At 38.9% G+C, this 16,694-nt stretch overlaps 1 protein-coding gene across 1 annotated transcript in view; it reads left to right on the top strand.

Moving 5' to 3' along the window:
- LOC120424769 (uncharacterized) overlaps positions 1 to 16,694 on the top strand; it is a 426,898-nt gene that overhangs the window by 105,268 nt on the left and 304,936 nt on the right. The window contains exon 3 of the mRNA XM_052706009.1: positions 14,970 to 15,355. Within this exon, the coding sequence (XP_052561969.1) occupies positions 15,290 to 15,355 (66 nt within the window). The 5' untranslated portion in view covers positions 14,970 to 15,289. The remainder of the gene's footprint in view (positions 1 to 14,969; positions 15,356 to 16,694) is intronic.

The raw sequence follows: 16,694 nt of genomic DNA on the forward strand, positions 1-16,694 counted from the left end.
GAGTGTGGTTAAGGAAGCCAAAATGCCAAAAATGATTACCACGACTAAATGAGACTAAAGCACAGCAAAAAAATTCTGTGTAAAATCGCATGCAAAAGCATGCACATCACCTTTGTGAGAAAAAGCATGTAATATTGTATGAGAAAACGTGTACACAAAAAGCATGTACCGAAGAAAAAAAATTAGGTCTGCTCAACCCAAAAATAACATCAATCTGGCGAGAGTCATATTCAGATTACCAAGTCCGCGCCCCAACCAACTCGGCTATCTCGCCGCTATGAAAATAGTTGGATCAATGCCAATGTAGCAGTAGGTTTTCCGTACGTCGTATACTGTGTTAACTGCATACGATGTATGGGGAACCTACAGCTACATCGGTGAAGATCCAACAATTTTCATAGCGGCGAAATAGCCGAGTGGGTTGAGGCGCGGACTTGGTAACATGAATATGACTCTCGCCGGATTGATGTTATTTTTGGAGTGGGCAGACCTGATTTTTTTTCTTTGGTACAAGCTTGGTGTGTACACGTTTTCTCATACAATATTACATGCTTTTTCTCACAAAGGTGATGTGCATGCTTTTGCATGCGATTTTACCATCGGATTTTTTGCTGTGAGGCTATTAAATCCGTCAACTAAAAGTGACGAACATTTTCAAAGTTCAAACACAAATAAATCAATTTTAAATTTATGAAGGAGATTAAAAGCGACGAAACAAAAAAAAAGTGGGCGCCTTAGGGAAATAGAATTTAAATTTTAAAGGAGAGGGTGGTTAAGAAAGCCAAAAATTACAAAAATTACTGAAACCAATTTTTGACGATTGACGACTATCTAAAGGTGACTCAATGTGACTTAATTACTATCAATTCATTTAAGGCGCCTTTATTCGTTTTTTTTTGTTTCGTCGCCTTTAATATACTTTCCAAATTATCAAATGATTTATTTATTTGGAAAGTATATTAAAGGCGACGGAACAAAAAAAAAACGAATGAAGGCGCCTTAAGCAAATTAATTGTAATTGATTTGTAGAGAGTGGTTGAGAAAGCCAAAAATGCCTAAATAATTTAGGACGATCGACGATTGCCATCTAAAGGTGACTAAAAGTGACTAATGGCTATCTGAAGTGTCTACTAGAAATGAACATAGTTTTCAAAGTTTCATGTTATGTTAAAAGGAATAAATCGATTGAAATTTTGTGATTAAGGCGACGAAGCAAAGAAAAATGAATAAAGACGCCTTAAGAGTATTTTTTTTTATTTGTATAGGATGGATGAGAAATTCAAAAATGCGTGAAAAATATTTAAGACGATTAACGATTACTACTTTTAGTCGCCTTTAGATGATATTTTGATATTACTGAAGACTGATGTGAAAACGATTAAATTATATAATAAAATGGGATGGCGATTTAAGGCGACTAAACAAATATTTAATAAATTACGTGTAAGGCGCCTTAAAAAATAAACATAAATTAAACAAGAAAATTATTTCAGACATTCGAAGCTTTCAAAAGGCGACTCAAGACGCCTTTCCGATTTAAAATTCAGCATAAACAAAACCAAGTTACGTAATTCATGAACCTCCCTCCCTCATTCCTTCCAACAAACAATTCCCAGCGCTCTATCGATTCGAGAGAAGAAGGTTGGGAAAGCAAACCGAGTGTTTCCTCTTCTCCACCACACCGAGATGATGTGTCGGCTATTATTGGAGCCCTCCAGAGGAAGGGGAGACCTTCATATGTACGCTATAACCAGGCCATGTTTTTATTGTCCTGTGAAAATTGTCATGTACTCTCTGTTGAATGTGTGCCTGTGCTGGAAAAGACAAACATTGAAACAATTACAGCAGCGCCCTCATGTGCGCATTCTTCGTTTTTGAGGTTGAACGAACCTCTGGTCGCCTTAAAGAGAGGTCGGACTTGGCACACACATCGTAACACTGACTGTTGTAATCAATTAACTTTATGATGATATTGTAGTTAATAAATAACTCGTTTAACAACGAAGCTGGGTCGCGTTACAAAAAAGGAAGGCAATTTATTACCTCATAAGAGGAGAGAAGTGTGCGATCGATCCTCAATGGGCTCTGAAAGATCTTGTGCGGATAATTGATTTGGGCTTTGGTTTTTCTGCCTGGATTACCGCCTTATAGGAAATAAGTACATGCTGGACGTGTGGACTCGTGCTGCACTTGCACCAGAAACAGGCTCGTAGAACTTGGGTTGAGTTTGAGAAAATAAATTAAAATCAAGTCGCGGATAAACGCGGGCTTAGTGCAGCGCCCAGAAAGGTTGCGGTTGGTCGATAGTTGTGTCTAAATCAGAAGATGTGGCTTGAGGACTAGGGTGGTTCTATCTTACATAAATATTATTTCTATAATTTCCCATTATAAAGATTTTAGTCAGCAGGAGTGTCATTAAACGTGCAATAACACATAACTTTGGTATAAATGCATAACCATCATGACGAAGAATTTGACAGTCGTATTCGGAATGTACCCATAAAGGAATTGAATTTTACACCCACCCTAAAAGTAACGAGTCCCCAGCTGGGTGTCTCTTCTGGTCGGAAAAAGATGCAAGAAACGACATCGAGAAAAAATCCCGCAAAAAAGCTCTGCTTCATGCCTCAGTTTGAAGCAAAAACACGACCCCAAGAGAAATAAAGCAGCAAAAATAAAAGTAACACTCTAAAACATGCCGACGACGAGGACCGAAATCGATTTCCCGGGCTTTTCAACACGAACCGCGCCGCGCGTGCTTATTTGATTAATAAATTAAGCTACCGTAAAGTCGTGAATTGCTGTCCTGCGCGATGTTTTTCAGTTCAGCCCAGCTGGCTTCGAAAGTGGGTACACACGCGATACACGCGAACTTTCCGGCGAAGCTGTCGCGAATATTTATGGGTGACAAGATTGTTGGCTTGGTTGGTTTGGGCGTCCCAGATGTGGCTTCTGGAGAAGGTGATAAAGCCATCCGATTGCAAGTGACAGTTTGGCAGTTTTTTTTTCTTCTAGCAGGTAGCATGTTGCAAATAAGGTGTCATTTTGTAGAAAGCATGATTGTCAGGTAATCTCAGGAATCTCATGCAAAAACATAATTTGGGGTTTCTAAGATGAATTGATGTACCAAAAAGTGCCATGATAAATAATGTTAATTCAGAATACTGTCGCATGGAATTCATGTAAATGAGATTAAGCTTATTAAAATAAAAGTTTACTTTACATTTATTCATAGCGATAAATTTCCTAAAATTTAGTTTTTGTTTTATTTTATGAAAAGAGACTCGATCGAAAAGGCGACTATTTTTTTCCCGGCAAAAACTTGGAAATTTATGTTATTAGGAGAAGAGCTGGTTGATTAAAAATCAGTAAAAAAGGCACCACCAATTTTTACACAGTGACAAAAGTTTTTATTTTTCTCTTGTGCAGGAGGTTATTTTTAGCAACTTTCGCTCTACAAATAACTTTACTGCTTTTGTTTTATGTTTTTCTTGTTTCATGTTTAGTATTTTTATTTGCATTTATCTTGTTTAATTTTTGTTTGTTTTTGGTAGTATTTTGGCCTATTCTTCCATCTCCTATCATTACATTTTGCCTATCTGATTTTTTCGTGTTTTTACATTCACTTTGTCTATTTTTTGCTTGTTTTTCACATTTTCTGCACATTTGCCACATCACATTGTAGAACATCGCCTATTTGTCGGAAAAGTGAGAATATTTCCCTCAAAATAATAATAAACCAGCAGTGTTCCACTTTAAAACAGCGCGATTAAAAAAAAAGTTGTCCGATCGGGTCGAACATTGGCGTTTGTTGTTCAAAATAAAAACGTATTTTTTCTATTTGGTCATTAGGGTGGCCTATGCCGTGTTAGGGTGGTCCGATAAATTGCATTGCATTGAAAAGGTCGTATGAAGACATAAAAAGCATCAAAACTGCTGGTCTCGGATTCCTTGGAAAATTTTCCATAAGATATAAAAAAATGTTAATTCAAAGATACGATTTAAAAAAAATAAAGTCTGGGTTTTCCGACGATTTCGATTCCTGTTTAATCTATTTATACAAACGATTCACACAATTTTTGACTGCAATACTGGTACTGAATATTTATCATTCACAGTAAAAAATAATGATGGATTTTTTTTACATCTGGTACTGGTGACAGATTTTGTGTCAAAAAATATGTAATTTTACAACAGAAACTGGTGAAATTATACTCGTTATTTCATTAACAAAATACTCAAAAAAGTGGTCTGTTAACCAAATTTTCAACATCTTAAAATTCAAATTATTTTACTGTGTTTATAATTCATTTCACCGATTACGGATCATTTATTTTCAAAATGTAAAACTAATATGTAAACTACAAGCCTTTCCCGAAAAACTTCGTCTTTTCCTTTTTTCGTTTTTTGACGTTTTTAGCTTTTTCCTTGTCAGCCTCCTATGATCAAAATTTGATTATACGCAGCTTTTTCCATACAATCTGCAGATTTTCCGGAATCGGTTCCAGAGTGGCCAAATTTGCCACTTTTTGGCGTAAGAACCTTCCTTGGGCTTATACGAACCCAACACAACAAAGAGCACCTCGATCCGACGCTCCGTATTGAACTGATTCGCGTTCGATCAAAACCATCGAAATCTATATATGGGTCATTCCATCTGAAGCGGAACAGCATTTGAAAATTACCCTCTCCGATCCTGCTCAAATTTGGCAGGACTGTTGATACTATCAAAACATGCAAGAATCCCGAATTTCATCCAAATCGGACCACCCCCTCCATTTTTGTACCTCCCCAAAAAATCGACTTTTTGGCGATTTTTGATCAAACCTCCTAGTTTCAAACGACGATAACTCAGGAACCACAAATCTTAGAGGGTCGGTTTTAGACTCAATTTTGAAGGAAATTGGACGTAGAATCCATTTCCGTGATCAAAATGTTGATTAATTCGCTGTTTCTACCTGTATTGCGCAATTGAAAACTTTAAACGGCCGTATCTCAATACACCCCAACTTATTTTTTTTATTTGACCTCACCATCGTGTTCCCCGGCCAATTTTACATAAGAATCACTTATCGACAGAAATGAATATGTTTCGTTCCAGAGATATCGAATTTTAAAGTTTTGTGTTTTCGAGATTACCTACATCAGCTTCATTCGCCGCATCTGCTAGAAGCACACAGGCGGGCTGACACAATGTTTTGGGCTCATTGGAAAGGACTTTTTAATACCTTTCTGAAAATGTATAACATGATAGGTTTTCTTGCAAAAACCACCCTTTTTACAATCTTCCGGACATACGCCAAAATCGTTTTTTTAGCATAACTTTTGAAGTACTTAACTAAACTTGCTGATTTTAAATAGAGACCTATGGGACCCCAAGACGGATCGAATGAGACTAATACGATCAAAATCCGTTCATCCAGTCCGGAGATAATCGAGTGACAATTTGTTTTGTCCACCCACCTACACACATCCACACATCCACACAGACATTTGCCCAGAACATGATTCTGAGTCGATATGTATACGTGAAGGTGGGTCTACGAGGTCAAATTAATAAGTTCATTTTTCGAGTGATTTTATAGCCTTTCCTCAGTAAGGTGAGGAAGGCAAAAATCAAAATTAAAAGCCACGTTTACAAAAATTTTCGATGGAAAATTATTGTTAAATGCTTTATTCTCGACACAGAAAATAAAATTATGGTAATATTACACGAGCTGGTGAAATTTCCGTTGTGAAAGCAGTGGTGCCAGTTGTGTCATTTTCAACAACTTTAAGATCATTAAAAAATGAATAAAATGAAACACATTATGACCAGCTTTGACATTTGGTAACTGTCGGGCTTCGAATAATAATGGGACAGTCACTTTAACTATGTTTAGCAAATAAATCGGTGTTTTTCTGTAATTTAATGTCAGAATGGATTAGGGACTGATATTTTAAGCTAACAAGAACTGCTGATATGTCGGATGATAGGATTTATCTCATACTCCGGAAGTGTCCCCAAGGGGCCACCGGTAACCGATTCCAAATTGGCCAGGATGGGTCAGCGAACATCGGCATGACCGTAGATTGACGTATTTTTCAATTTCATGAAGTTTGATGTGCAACATGATGGGTTTTCACCAAAAAAGTCAAGTTGGCCGTTCTTCAGGAACCCGGGAACCAGTTCCAAGTTACCCGGAACTGGTCAGTAACACTCCAGAGTGGTTCTGTCAATCATTTATTGTGTTTTCAGAAAGTTTCATGGATCAACTTCAACTATTGTAAGCGTAATGGTATCGCATATACGTGAAACAGTAAAGTAAAGAATTAACTTTTCGGATGTTCCGGATTTCCGGAACCGAGAGGGCACCTGGCCCTGACATTAGTATTTGTGGTCAAAGTTTAGAAAAATACCTGTCGAGTGCAATCCGGAGCATCATGATTGGTTGAAATTTGCCGGAGATACAGGTCGTCAAAATTGGGGTCTCAAAAAGTTCTGTTTTCGGTTCTAGCAGAGACCCGGTGGCCGCAGTGACCAAATCCAGTTTTCCAGGTCGGTTTCGGAAAGGAGTCATCTTAAGGGTTTCATTAGCACTCAAACGCTCGGGTAGTCATTTGACCCCTATTTTTTTTCTTAAAAATCTCATTACTTTTGATAGAATTGACCAATTTGGATGCTTCCGGGTGCAAAAGATCCAGATTTGTCTATATTTTCAACTGTCAGACGGAGGACAAATGTGGTCCATTTTTACCGGAGATATTCCGGATTCTGTTGGGGTACCTCGGCCCTCCTAAATGGATATTTGGCCAATATAATAAAAACTTTTCAACAGAATAAAATCGGAAATGATGCAAAACTTCAAGGAATCATCCTAAAACATCATCCTGCATAGATACATGACATGCTGAAGACCTTCGGGCACCGGAACAGGTTATATCCGGAAACGGTTCACTGAGCTGATGTCAATTGTTGCCCAACTGGAACCGGCTCCGCTGCCCCGTAGGACTTAACCATGTCAATTATTTTTGTAGGATGATGTATTAGGATGATGCCTTGTAGTTTTGCATCATTTCCGAAATTTTTCTGTTGAAAAGTTTTTATTATATTGGCCAAATACCCATATAGGAGGGCCGAGGTACCCCAACAGAATCCGGAATATCTCCGGTAAAAATGGACCACATTTGTCCCCCATCTGGCAGTTCAAAATATAGACAAATCTGGATCTTTTGCAACCGAAAGCATCCAAATTGGTCAATTCTATCAAAAGTTATGGGATTTCTAAGAAAAAAAATAGGGGTCAAATGACTACCCGAGCGTTTGAGTGTTAGAGACCATGAGCGTCGGAATTGTTAAAAAACTGGATTTTTGGCGATTTTTTTAAGTTTGTGTCGGAAAAGACCCCAATACCTTTTGTGTGATTTTTTTTAAATACCAAGAGAAGGTTAAAAATAAAAAAATAATAAATTTACATTAAAACCGGCCAGTAGCCACGAAACCCTCCCTTATTTATTGCTTTCAGCATGAAATGGCAATTGAACATTTAAAATAAAATAAATTGCTCGAAAACGCCACACACTGCAACACATTGCCCAATTGTTTTCCTCTCTTTCACTTTTCGCCGTGCTTTTAAAACTCAAAAACACAAAAGAAGTGCAAAAATATAGATCACAGTTGGAAAACCCCGATTCTCGATCGATTCTCGCTATCCCAAACCCATGACGACAAAGATGGAGCGGCCCAAATTGAATAATCACCCAACAATGAGTGGCGAACGCGGCTGTTAGGGATGCACACTTTCCCTTTGTTGTTTGGTTGGTGATGGCAGCGGGTGTGATGTGATGTGAGGTGGTGGGATTGGCAGTGATGAGAAGGTCTCCACTTTTGAATGATGTTTCACAAATTAAAAACAAACTGTCAAATTGAGGTACCGCGAAGTGAGAAGTGAGTACTAGAAGTGAGTGAGCAAGTAGTATGAAAAGTTTTTTGGTGAATAGTGAGAAGTGAACGGTGAGAAGTATGAAACAAGTTCTGAGAAATTTTTAATAAGAAGTTGTAAGTGAATAGTGAAGAATAAGAAGTGAGGGACGAGTAAGTAAGTGAGAAGTGAAGAGTGAGTTGTTGAGAAGTGATTGGTGAGTTGTTGAAAAGAAATTTGTTAGAACAAGGAAGGAGTGATTTACAATTTCATGCAGGAAGTGGTTATCGAATAGTTAGGGGTGATTTGTGAGTACAGTACAGTGTCGTGAGAAGTGAACAACTGGTAGTGACAAGTGATTAGTGAATAGTGAGAATCAAGATACTGAGAAGTGGTTGTGAAAAAAATCAGAAATGAGAAGTGATCTGTGAGAAGTAGGAAGGTAGGTAGTGAGAAACTAGTTGTGAGAAGTGATTATGATACAGTGAGATTTTTTTCATGAAGCATTTCCCATCCCTGCAAACCTCCTCCAGATTTCAACACACATATGGTTGAATCGGCCTGATGAAATTGACGTGACGGCCTGGGTCACGTTTCTGTGTCGCAATATGTCTTCATTTTCACCGCTATTTTCGGGTTCTTTCGGCCTTTGCCATTGACCTTCCATCTGGGCACGGTGTCAAAACCCGATTTGGCCTTGAATCTGTGTGCTTTTGGAATCTGCTGAAAATGTTCCAACACACACGTCACAAATTAAGCTGTTGTTGTTTGGAAAAAGATCAAAACAGATCCGGCAGCTGGGGAAAGGGAAGGAAGGGAGAGGTTAGGAAACTTGATCCCTCGGAAGTTGGCCCCGGGCACGTCCCGAATCGACTGTATGGTTGTGCAAAAATACCCTCTACTGTTGATGAACCTTCTGTTTTGGCATGGACGGGGTCGTTGGTCATTTACTTTATTACTGTTGCAGAGTCTGGAGGGATGGCTATTGCTGCCACTGGCTGTCGTTGATGACACCAAATATTTATGCTCTGTCATGTGTTATGACCGTATTGTCATGCTGTGAACAATAAAAACATCTTGATTGTGTCGAGAAAGGAAGAGGGACAGTGGAAATTTTTTATATTTTGACCAATTTGTTGTATTTAAGTTGTTTTCAAAAGATATTGCAATCTTTTTCATTTTGGTCATGTCTGTGACATTATCACTGCACCTTTTTTTCTAGAAATAAAAATTTTGAACTAAACCGAATTTACCTATTTAAAAAAATAGAAAACATACTTAAAAAAAAAATAAAAACTTAATGTTTGCACACTTCATACACACTTTATATTTGAATTATTCTTACCAAAAATCTCACAGTTTCGAAATCTTTCAAAAAATCCGACGAACCGTTATCCAACCCAGAGTGAATCCCAGAATGGAATAAGTTAATTCCACGAAAAGGTAACCTTTTCGCACAAAGTCAAACAACAACAAAACCCCCGACAAGAAAGCATCCCATTCAACGAGAATGGCTGAATGATGTTGGTGTGGGTGCGCCCAATCGTCGTCGTCGTCGCTGCAAATTTTAAATTTATAAATCGCTGTTTCTGACAGCTGGTCGTTCTCTCGCCCGATGCCGTTCCAGGGGGTATCGACGGAACACCTTTCCCTTTGGGTTGATTTTTATGGCTTTTATTGGCCAGATGCAACTTTGCATTGCATTTGATATGGGGAAATTTTCATGGAGAGGTATGGCAGTTATTGGACAACTGTGTAAATTGCATTTTCCTAATTCCAAACTTAAATTTTGCGTTTTACAAACAGGTTTGGCAATACAAATTCAGGCTGAAATTGCCCTACACAAAAGTTCAAAACAGTAATAAATGACAAATTACCCCATCGCACGTTTCCGGGCCAAATTGAGATGAATCAATCATTTTACAGACTTTCCCAGCGGGATTACTTTGTGTAAACAAAATAATTGAACCATTGTTGATGGCGGTGCGGTGTCCGGAACGTGACAATCGGATATACAATTTTAATAGACAAGTGTGACGGTTGTGGGAAAAATCTCCTCTTCGCTCGGATTTTGAGCGTGATGCTGTGAAAAATATCAGATTTTTTCTAAATCTTCACAGCTATGGTTGGCAACCCTGAACATAAAAAATTCATCCGGATCAAATCAGCTCAGTAGTTCTCTAGATCTTTTTTAGCAAAATAATGTCGAAATTTAAGAATCAAGATTAATTTTATTTTTATTAAAAAGAGATTAAAAAAATCAACAAAAGGTTCATAATTTACGTTGAAAAACGAATCATTTTTTCCGAGATATCGCCAGTTGAAAAATTATGGAAGATTGTTTTCATTCAAGGTCCTTTTGAAAATTGACAGCTGATTTAATGTTTTCAAAGCGACACGCAATGATTGTTTACAAATCGAATTTGTCTAGTAGGGGAGATGGGGGTAAGACGGCCACCCTAAGGGAGAAGTCTAATAAAATTTACACAACAGATTATTTTGATCTCAAATTACGTACATATTGTTCTACTACTAGTCCATTATAGAAATGACATAAATTAGTTAGTCTAAAAACCAATTTTCAATACTTTTCAGGAATTTAAAAAAAATGATTGAAATCGTATATATATATGAAATACTCGGGGTAAGACGGCCACCCATGTGGGGTAAGACGGCCAGTGCTATAAATTAATTTAATAACTTTGCTAAATCCACCCAAATTCCTACAAGGTTGGTTGAACAGACTTCTCTGAACATCATAACTATTTTGGTTGAAAAAATCAGGTTTCAAATGTGAAGAAAAACGCTGTTTAAAAATTTTCATATTTTGGCTCAGTGAATTTCATATTATTGCGACCACATTTTATGAAAAACTGTGAATTTTTACTACAAAACAAACACAATTTGATGCAAAATAATTAGTTTGTGTATTTTGATTAGAATAAGTAAATCAAAATTATGTAAACAATATTAAATTAGCGATTTTTATGAAAAGTTTGATAGGATTTCATACTATTCAATAAGTTTTGCTATATCACAGTAAAGAATGTTGTCGAAACGGTAGTTAACAGCATTTTGATTAAAAATGGATAGTTTTATTGAAAATGCTTTTCCTTATCTACAAATATGTCTTAATAGTCAAAAACCGTCAAAAATATAACCTATATCAATTAAAATCTACAAATTACGGGTGGCCGTCTTACCCCCGGAGGAGGTGGCCGTCTTGCCCTCAAATAAATTATTTTTTTAAACAATTTTTGTAAATAGCTCATCGCATTTTCTAAACTTTTTCGAGGGACATAATCTAGGGAAAACTTCAATTTAACATGAAAAAATATTTGAAGACAGGAAAACATATTGTTATCTAACAAAAATGCCTAAGTTGTAATTCATGAAAATTACATCCAGTTTCAAGTTCAAAAATTATTTGTTTATTTTGAGCTATTTTTATACTATTTCAAACAATATTTTTGGCAAAGGTGACTCCATATGCATTATTTAGCATGAGGAACAGTATTGCTAAACATTTTAGTAATATTCATTAGTATACTTAGTAAAACAGTGGGGTGGCCGTCTTACCCCGCCTGGCCGTCTTACCCCCAGCTCCCCTATTCTGATCATAGTATTTACCATTGGTTACCATTGGTTCTGATCATATATTTACCATTTTTGACAGGAATGGCGGTGTAGCTATTTGATGAATACGGCCCTCTTGGATTGTTTTCGATACAACAGTGTTGCCAAATTAAACAACTTTCTTCACTGAATCCGCAGTTTTAAATTTCTAAAATCATTGTTCCGATAAAATGGTCATCAGGTGTGTTCTGTACGCTGTTGACAAATACCGCCAACTTAGCAAGTTGACAGATGTCATTTTTAAGACAGTGTTGCTAGTTCATAGATTATTTGAATGAGTTTTGTTAGTTCTTAAATACGCCATTCCTGATGAAAACTTGACTCTGCCGCGATCACCCACCGTCCCAACAACAACAAACAATAGCCAACCACGAAAAACGATCATAATATTTTCCTTCCTAGAGCGTTTCAAATCATCAAACATTCACCGCGACAGAGGCCAGAGGCCAATAGGCATCGGTGTGAAGTGCGGCGGACAAAAGTCTAACCGCGAAGGTGGTCATCGCAGTAGGCCCCGGCGTTGGTCATCGCGCTCGTCCCCTTTCTTCCACGGAAACGAGTTCTAAACACCTTCCTTGTGCAACGCAGTTGCAACGCCGACTCGGCAGGAGACTGCTCTGGCAACGCTGCTGTCATGAAGAAGTGAGGGTGAAGAGGTGGCACACAGAATAAACAAATATAAAATAGCTGCACATAATGCGTAATGATGGTCATAAAAGTGGATTATGAGCTGGGTCCGCGCGGCATGCCAGGCAAGAGGAAACCTCGGTTTGATGGTTCCGCCGCGCTGAAAGACAACCGTTTGTCGGCTCCAACTGGAGCGATTAGATTCCTCTTAACCCGTTCTCAGGCGGGAACTCTTTGCGAGCCTTGATTGCAAAATCATGGTATTTGAATTTTCAGCTGTAATTTTGACAGTTTGCGTCACTGCCTTTTGTTTTGATTTACCACTTTTGACAGTTTGCTTCTTTTCCGAGGGGTAGCTCAAAACCCAAAAGGGTCGCCACGAGTTCATCCGAGGCATACCGTCTACGCCGAAACCGGTAATGGCTGCCAAGAAGGCCCCCTGAACTCCTTCGAAGAACTCATAATGATTGGCACGTGCACATCGGGTGCATCACGCGCTGCAACGCGCCCTACTTTTTGAGGTTATGTTATGCACTTCAGCGGAATTTCCCGGCACTCGTTTTGCTTCCGGAATTGTTTAGACCTTTTTTCTCCTCCTCCGCGGATGATCGGAGAAATATAACCGCTTTCATAGATCACTTTCCAGTCGTGTGGTTTTGAGAAATTAAATAGATGCAATTCCCTTGCGTCCTCCCCCGACCTCTTCGTAAACAATCCGGAAAAATACAAATCCAGCCTCTTCGGGAACTGGATCCGTCTGGAGGATTGTGGCCGCCAACGCCGCCGCGGCAGTGGTTTTGAACAGTCAGAAAGAAACGAATAATTCATGCCTGAGCCGTTCCGAGCTCGCTGAGTTATTATATTGTTGTAAGCTCTATAAGGAAGTGAGCGGTCCCGATTCCCGGGGATTTCGGTTGATGAATTTGCATGTGAGGTTCCGGAAAAAACGCAGACCTGGTTTATTTCATGCAGTCCCAGCTGGATTTTAGACGTCAGAAATGGGGAAAATAAGGCTAATCAGAGCAATGGAGCATTGATGTTTTGAACTGCATTGAATCACCCCCTGCTCGTTTGGGACTGGCAGCACTGCATTTCAAAACTAACCCTTGACAGTAATCAAAGTGAAATTTGACAATTTTGACAGTTACAGGGAGGAGAACTGTCGGTCCATGTTTGTAATTCAATCAAATGCTCCCCACAAAACTTTCCACAAAATGTCTTTTGATTTATCTGGAAATTGTCTGCGACGTTTTTGCTCTGCTGATGGTCCCCCCTGATAGCCCACACACTGACAGAATGGAGGGCGCCATCGTTGCACCTTCTGCTTCTTCTCAAAAAGTGCACAAACTTTACTTTTCTATTTACTTTCAGCTCAATCAACTCGAACTCGAGTGCGGAGGAGTTGGGCGCCCCGAGACACCCTTTCGGCGACAAACTTTTGGTGGCCTCTCGAAAGAGATTTTATTGTCAATTTGACATTAAAGCAGTCTTGCACAATACAAAAAAACAAAAATACAAAAATACAAAAATACAAAAATACAAAAATACAAAAATTCAAAAATTCAAAAATACAAAAATACAAAAATACAAAAATACAAAAATACAAAAATACAAAAATACAAAAATACAAAAATACAAAAATACAAAAATACAACAAAAATACAACAAAAATACAACAAAAATACAACAAAAATACAACAAAAATACAACAAAAATACAACAAAAATACAACAAAAATACAACAAAAATACAACAAAAATACAACAAAAATACAACAAAAATACAACAAAAATACAACAAAAATACAACAAAAATACAACAAAAAATTATATTATAGGTTCCGCTGAGTCATTGAATCACCCCTTGTTTGACAGTTCACCAATTCAGCTTTTTCACTTAACCCGTTGGTCTCGTAAGGGTTTGAAAACCTCAAAGAGTCAAGATTTCCCGGACAAATCATACACCTGGGCGCGTTGCGTGGGCGTCCAATCGATTCGTATCGGTAAAGTGCAATCAACTTATTGTTTGCGGTTATGCGCAAGTTTCCCAGTCGTTTATTGTCTTTCTCATTCTCCGTGCTGACGTTTCGCTAGCAAGGGAGGACGTTCCTTCATCAAGCTTTTTAATTGGGGATCAACACGATGGTGAAAACAAAAAAAGGTTGGCAGATTAATTCCACGCGTTTGTCATCACTTTCGCTGGTGACGTGGCGCAAATTTATTGCGAAACATTAACATCAAACAGGGACACTAAATGGATTGTGTTTTTTTAATTTGGCTGAGGCGTTTCATTTTCATCAGTTTTTTTTGCTGTTTTTCTTTTACCAGAAGGGGCGTTCTACGATATGGAGGTAATTTTTCAACAAAGAGTAGCTTCTGTTAGGAAAAAACTTTCCGTGCAGACTTGCGAAAAAATAAAAATAAATGCTCGAAAAACCGCCACTGGACATGGATGATAAATGGGCCCAACGCCAGTGCCTCCGGGCCCATTGTATATGTGGAATGCATTCCGGTGGACACGTCCTTCATGGCATAAAAAAAAACGAAAAGAGGATGCATTCTTGCGAGAAACAGTGATGATACATGTGGGTTTAATTTGCGAGTAATTTGTAGCTGGCAACACTGGAGAGATTAGTTTGCACTTCTTTTTATGTTGTTGGACAAGATGAAACGATTGTAATCTTTCAGGATTTTAATTATTATTTTCACACCCTTTGAAAAATATCTTGAAGCTGACGTAGATCTTGTTTTTAAGTTGTAATAAATTTAGTTTAACTAACATTTTCTCTTTTCATTTTTTTTTCAGACCTCTTCCACCATCAATGACAGTTCAGTGAAGAAACCATCGTGACAGTGCTGCCAGCGAAGTTTTCTAAATATGAGTGATTAGTGCAAATTAAAAGAGGGTCCAAAATGACCTCAAGCCGTTGGAAAATAGTGCTCCAACCATCATCACTGCTAGTGCACCAGGATGATGACGAGCTGTGTGCACGTTTCGTTGAATATTTACTCTGTAAGTAAAGTGGGGGTGATTAGTGACATGTGAAAAAAAAACGTAACTGCAAGACATTGAAAAAGACTTGGCTCGTCCCTTTTTCTTCGGACCATCATCTCCCCTCCTGTAAGATGCCTTGGGGCTGTCTCTGTTCCAAGGAAAAGAAACGCCCGCAAATTAGCAGCCCCATACTAAAGGTGAGTGAATTATGTGAAACTTAAATTTTGCTCAGTTTCATTTGAAAATATGGTATTTTTTTTTATCCAAAATACAAAAATGTAAAAAAATCCTGGAGCGATTTTAAAGTATGGTATTGTTAAAGTATTTTCCAAAAACAAAACGGAAGAATAGTACAAATATTTAAATTATGTATGTGAATTCCAAAAAAATGCGTAAATCCTTTCCATTCTTCAGCGGTTTGATGGCCGAGCAGTCTAAGGCGCCAGTCCTTAATCTTGATGCTGGGATTGAATCCCGTCGATTGCAACTTTTTATGTGATTACAAAATAGAACATGCAGTGTGTAATATTAAGTGTCTCTTTTCACAAAGGTGATGTGACTGCTTTTGCATGCGATTTTTTGCTGTGTAATTTATCCCGATTATCTTTATCGCATACCTTTTTTCATAACGAACTGTTTTTTTAATTTATTTGACTGTTTAATTTTTAATTTGCACAGACTTTGCCAGATGTACTATTTCCATATTGATGTTAAACGAAGCAAAAAATTGCAACAAAATTTCAAAGAATCATCGGGACTGGCAACACCAGCCAGCAACAGTCTACTGTTCGGAGCTCCTCAAACTTTTCGATTTTTTCGCCGTAATTTACCGTGATTATCCGCGAGTTTGCTGCTCCAGCATGCATAGGGCCGGCCGTGGCCGTGGCAGTTCGAGTGCGGCCTCGAAAAACCCGCGAAGCTCATCTACCGGCAGAGTGCAGAAAGGTAAACACACCAACGCTGCATCGACCGCCATCGCGCACGGGAGCGTGCCCAGTGACGTCATCGATGAATCGCTATTACACGTGTCATACCGTCCACGTGAGTCCCCTGTACGGACGAGACAATCCACCCGGGCATCCGGGAGCACTTCCGGCCAGCAGCAGCAGCAGCAGTCCACAAGCACCACGACGACAACCACTTCCAACGTTCCCACCAGAAACGAATTTGAGATTCTGAGTGGAGAAGAAAACAACACGGCGAATTTCCGTGGCTGTGCCGCGCGGAAAAAGTACCTCGAGGAGCAGGACAAGAAGAAGAAAGCGCCAGCGTCCCGCCAACCTCCGAAGACTTCGAGCTCGAACGCTGCAGCAGCTGGCGGCGGAGCGGTTCCATCGACCAACCCAGCGTTCCCTCCCGGTTGGGGAGGTTCGTACGCTAGAGTAGCCGCTTCTGGGAGCGGTACTTCACCGGGACAAGCAGACGTCACCGGAGATGACCTCTTCACGCTTCCCGAGTTTTTCGCTCTTGCTGGAGAGATGCTCACGCGCTTTCGTGCCTGCCGGAACAAGGCAGAACAATTCCAAGCTCTTAGTG

This window comes from Culex pipiens, chromosome 1 (genome assembly GCF_016801865.2).
Source record: "Culex pipiens pallens isolate TS chromosome 1, TS_CPP_V2, whole genome shotgun sequence".
Taxonomy (NCBI): domain Eukaryota; kingdom Metazoa; phylum Arthropoda; class Insecta; order Diptera; family Culicidae; genus Culex; species Culex pipiens.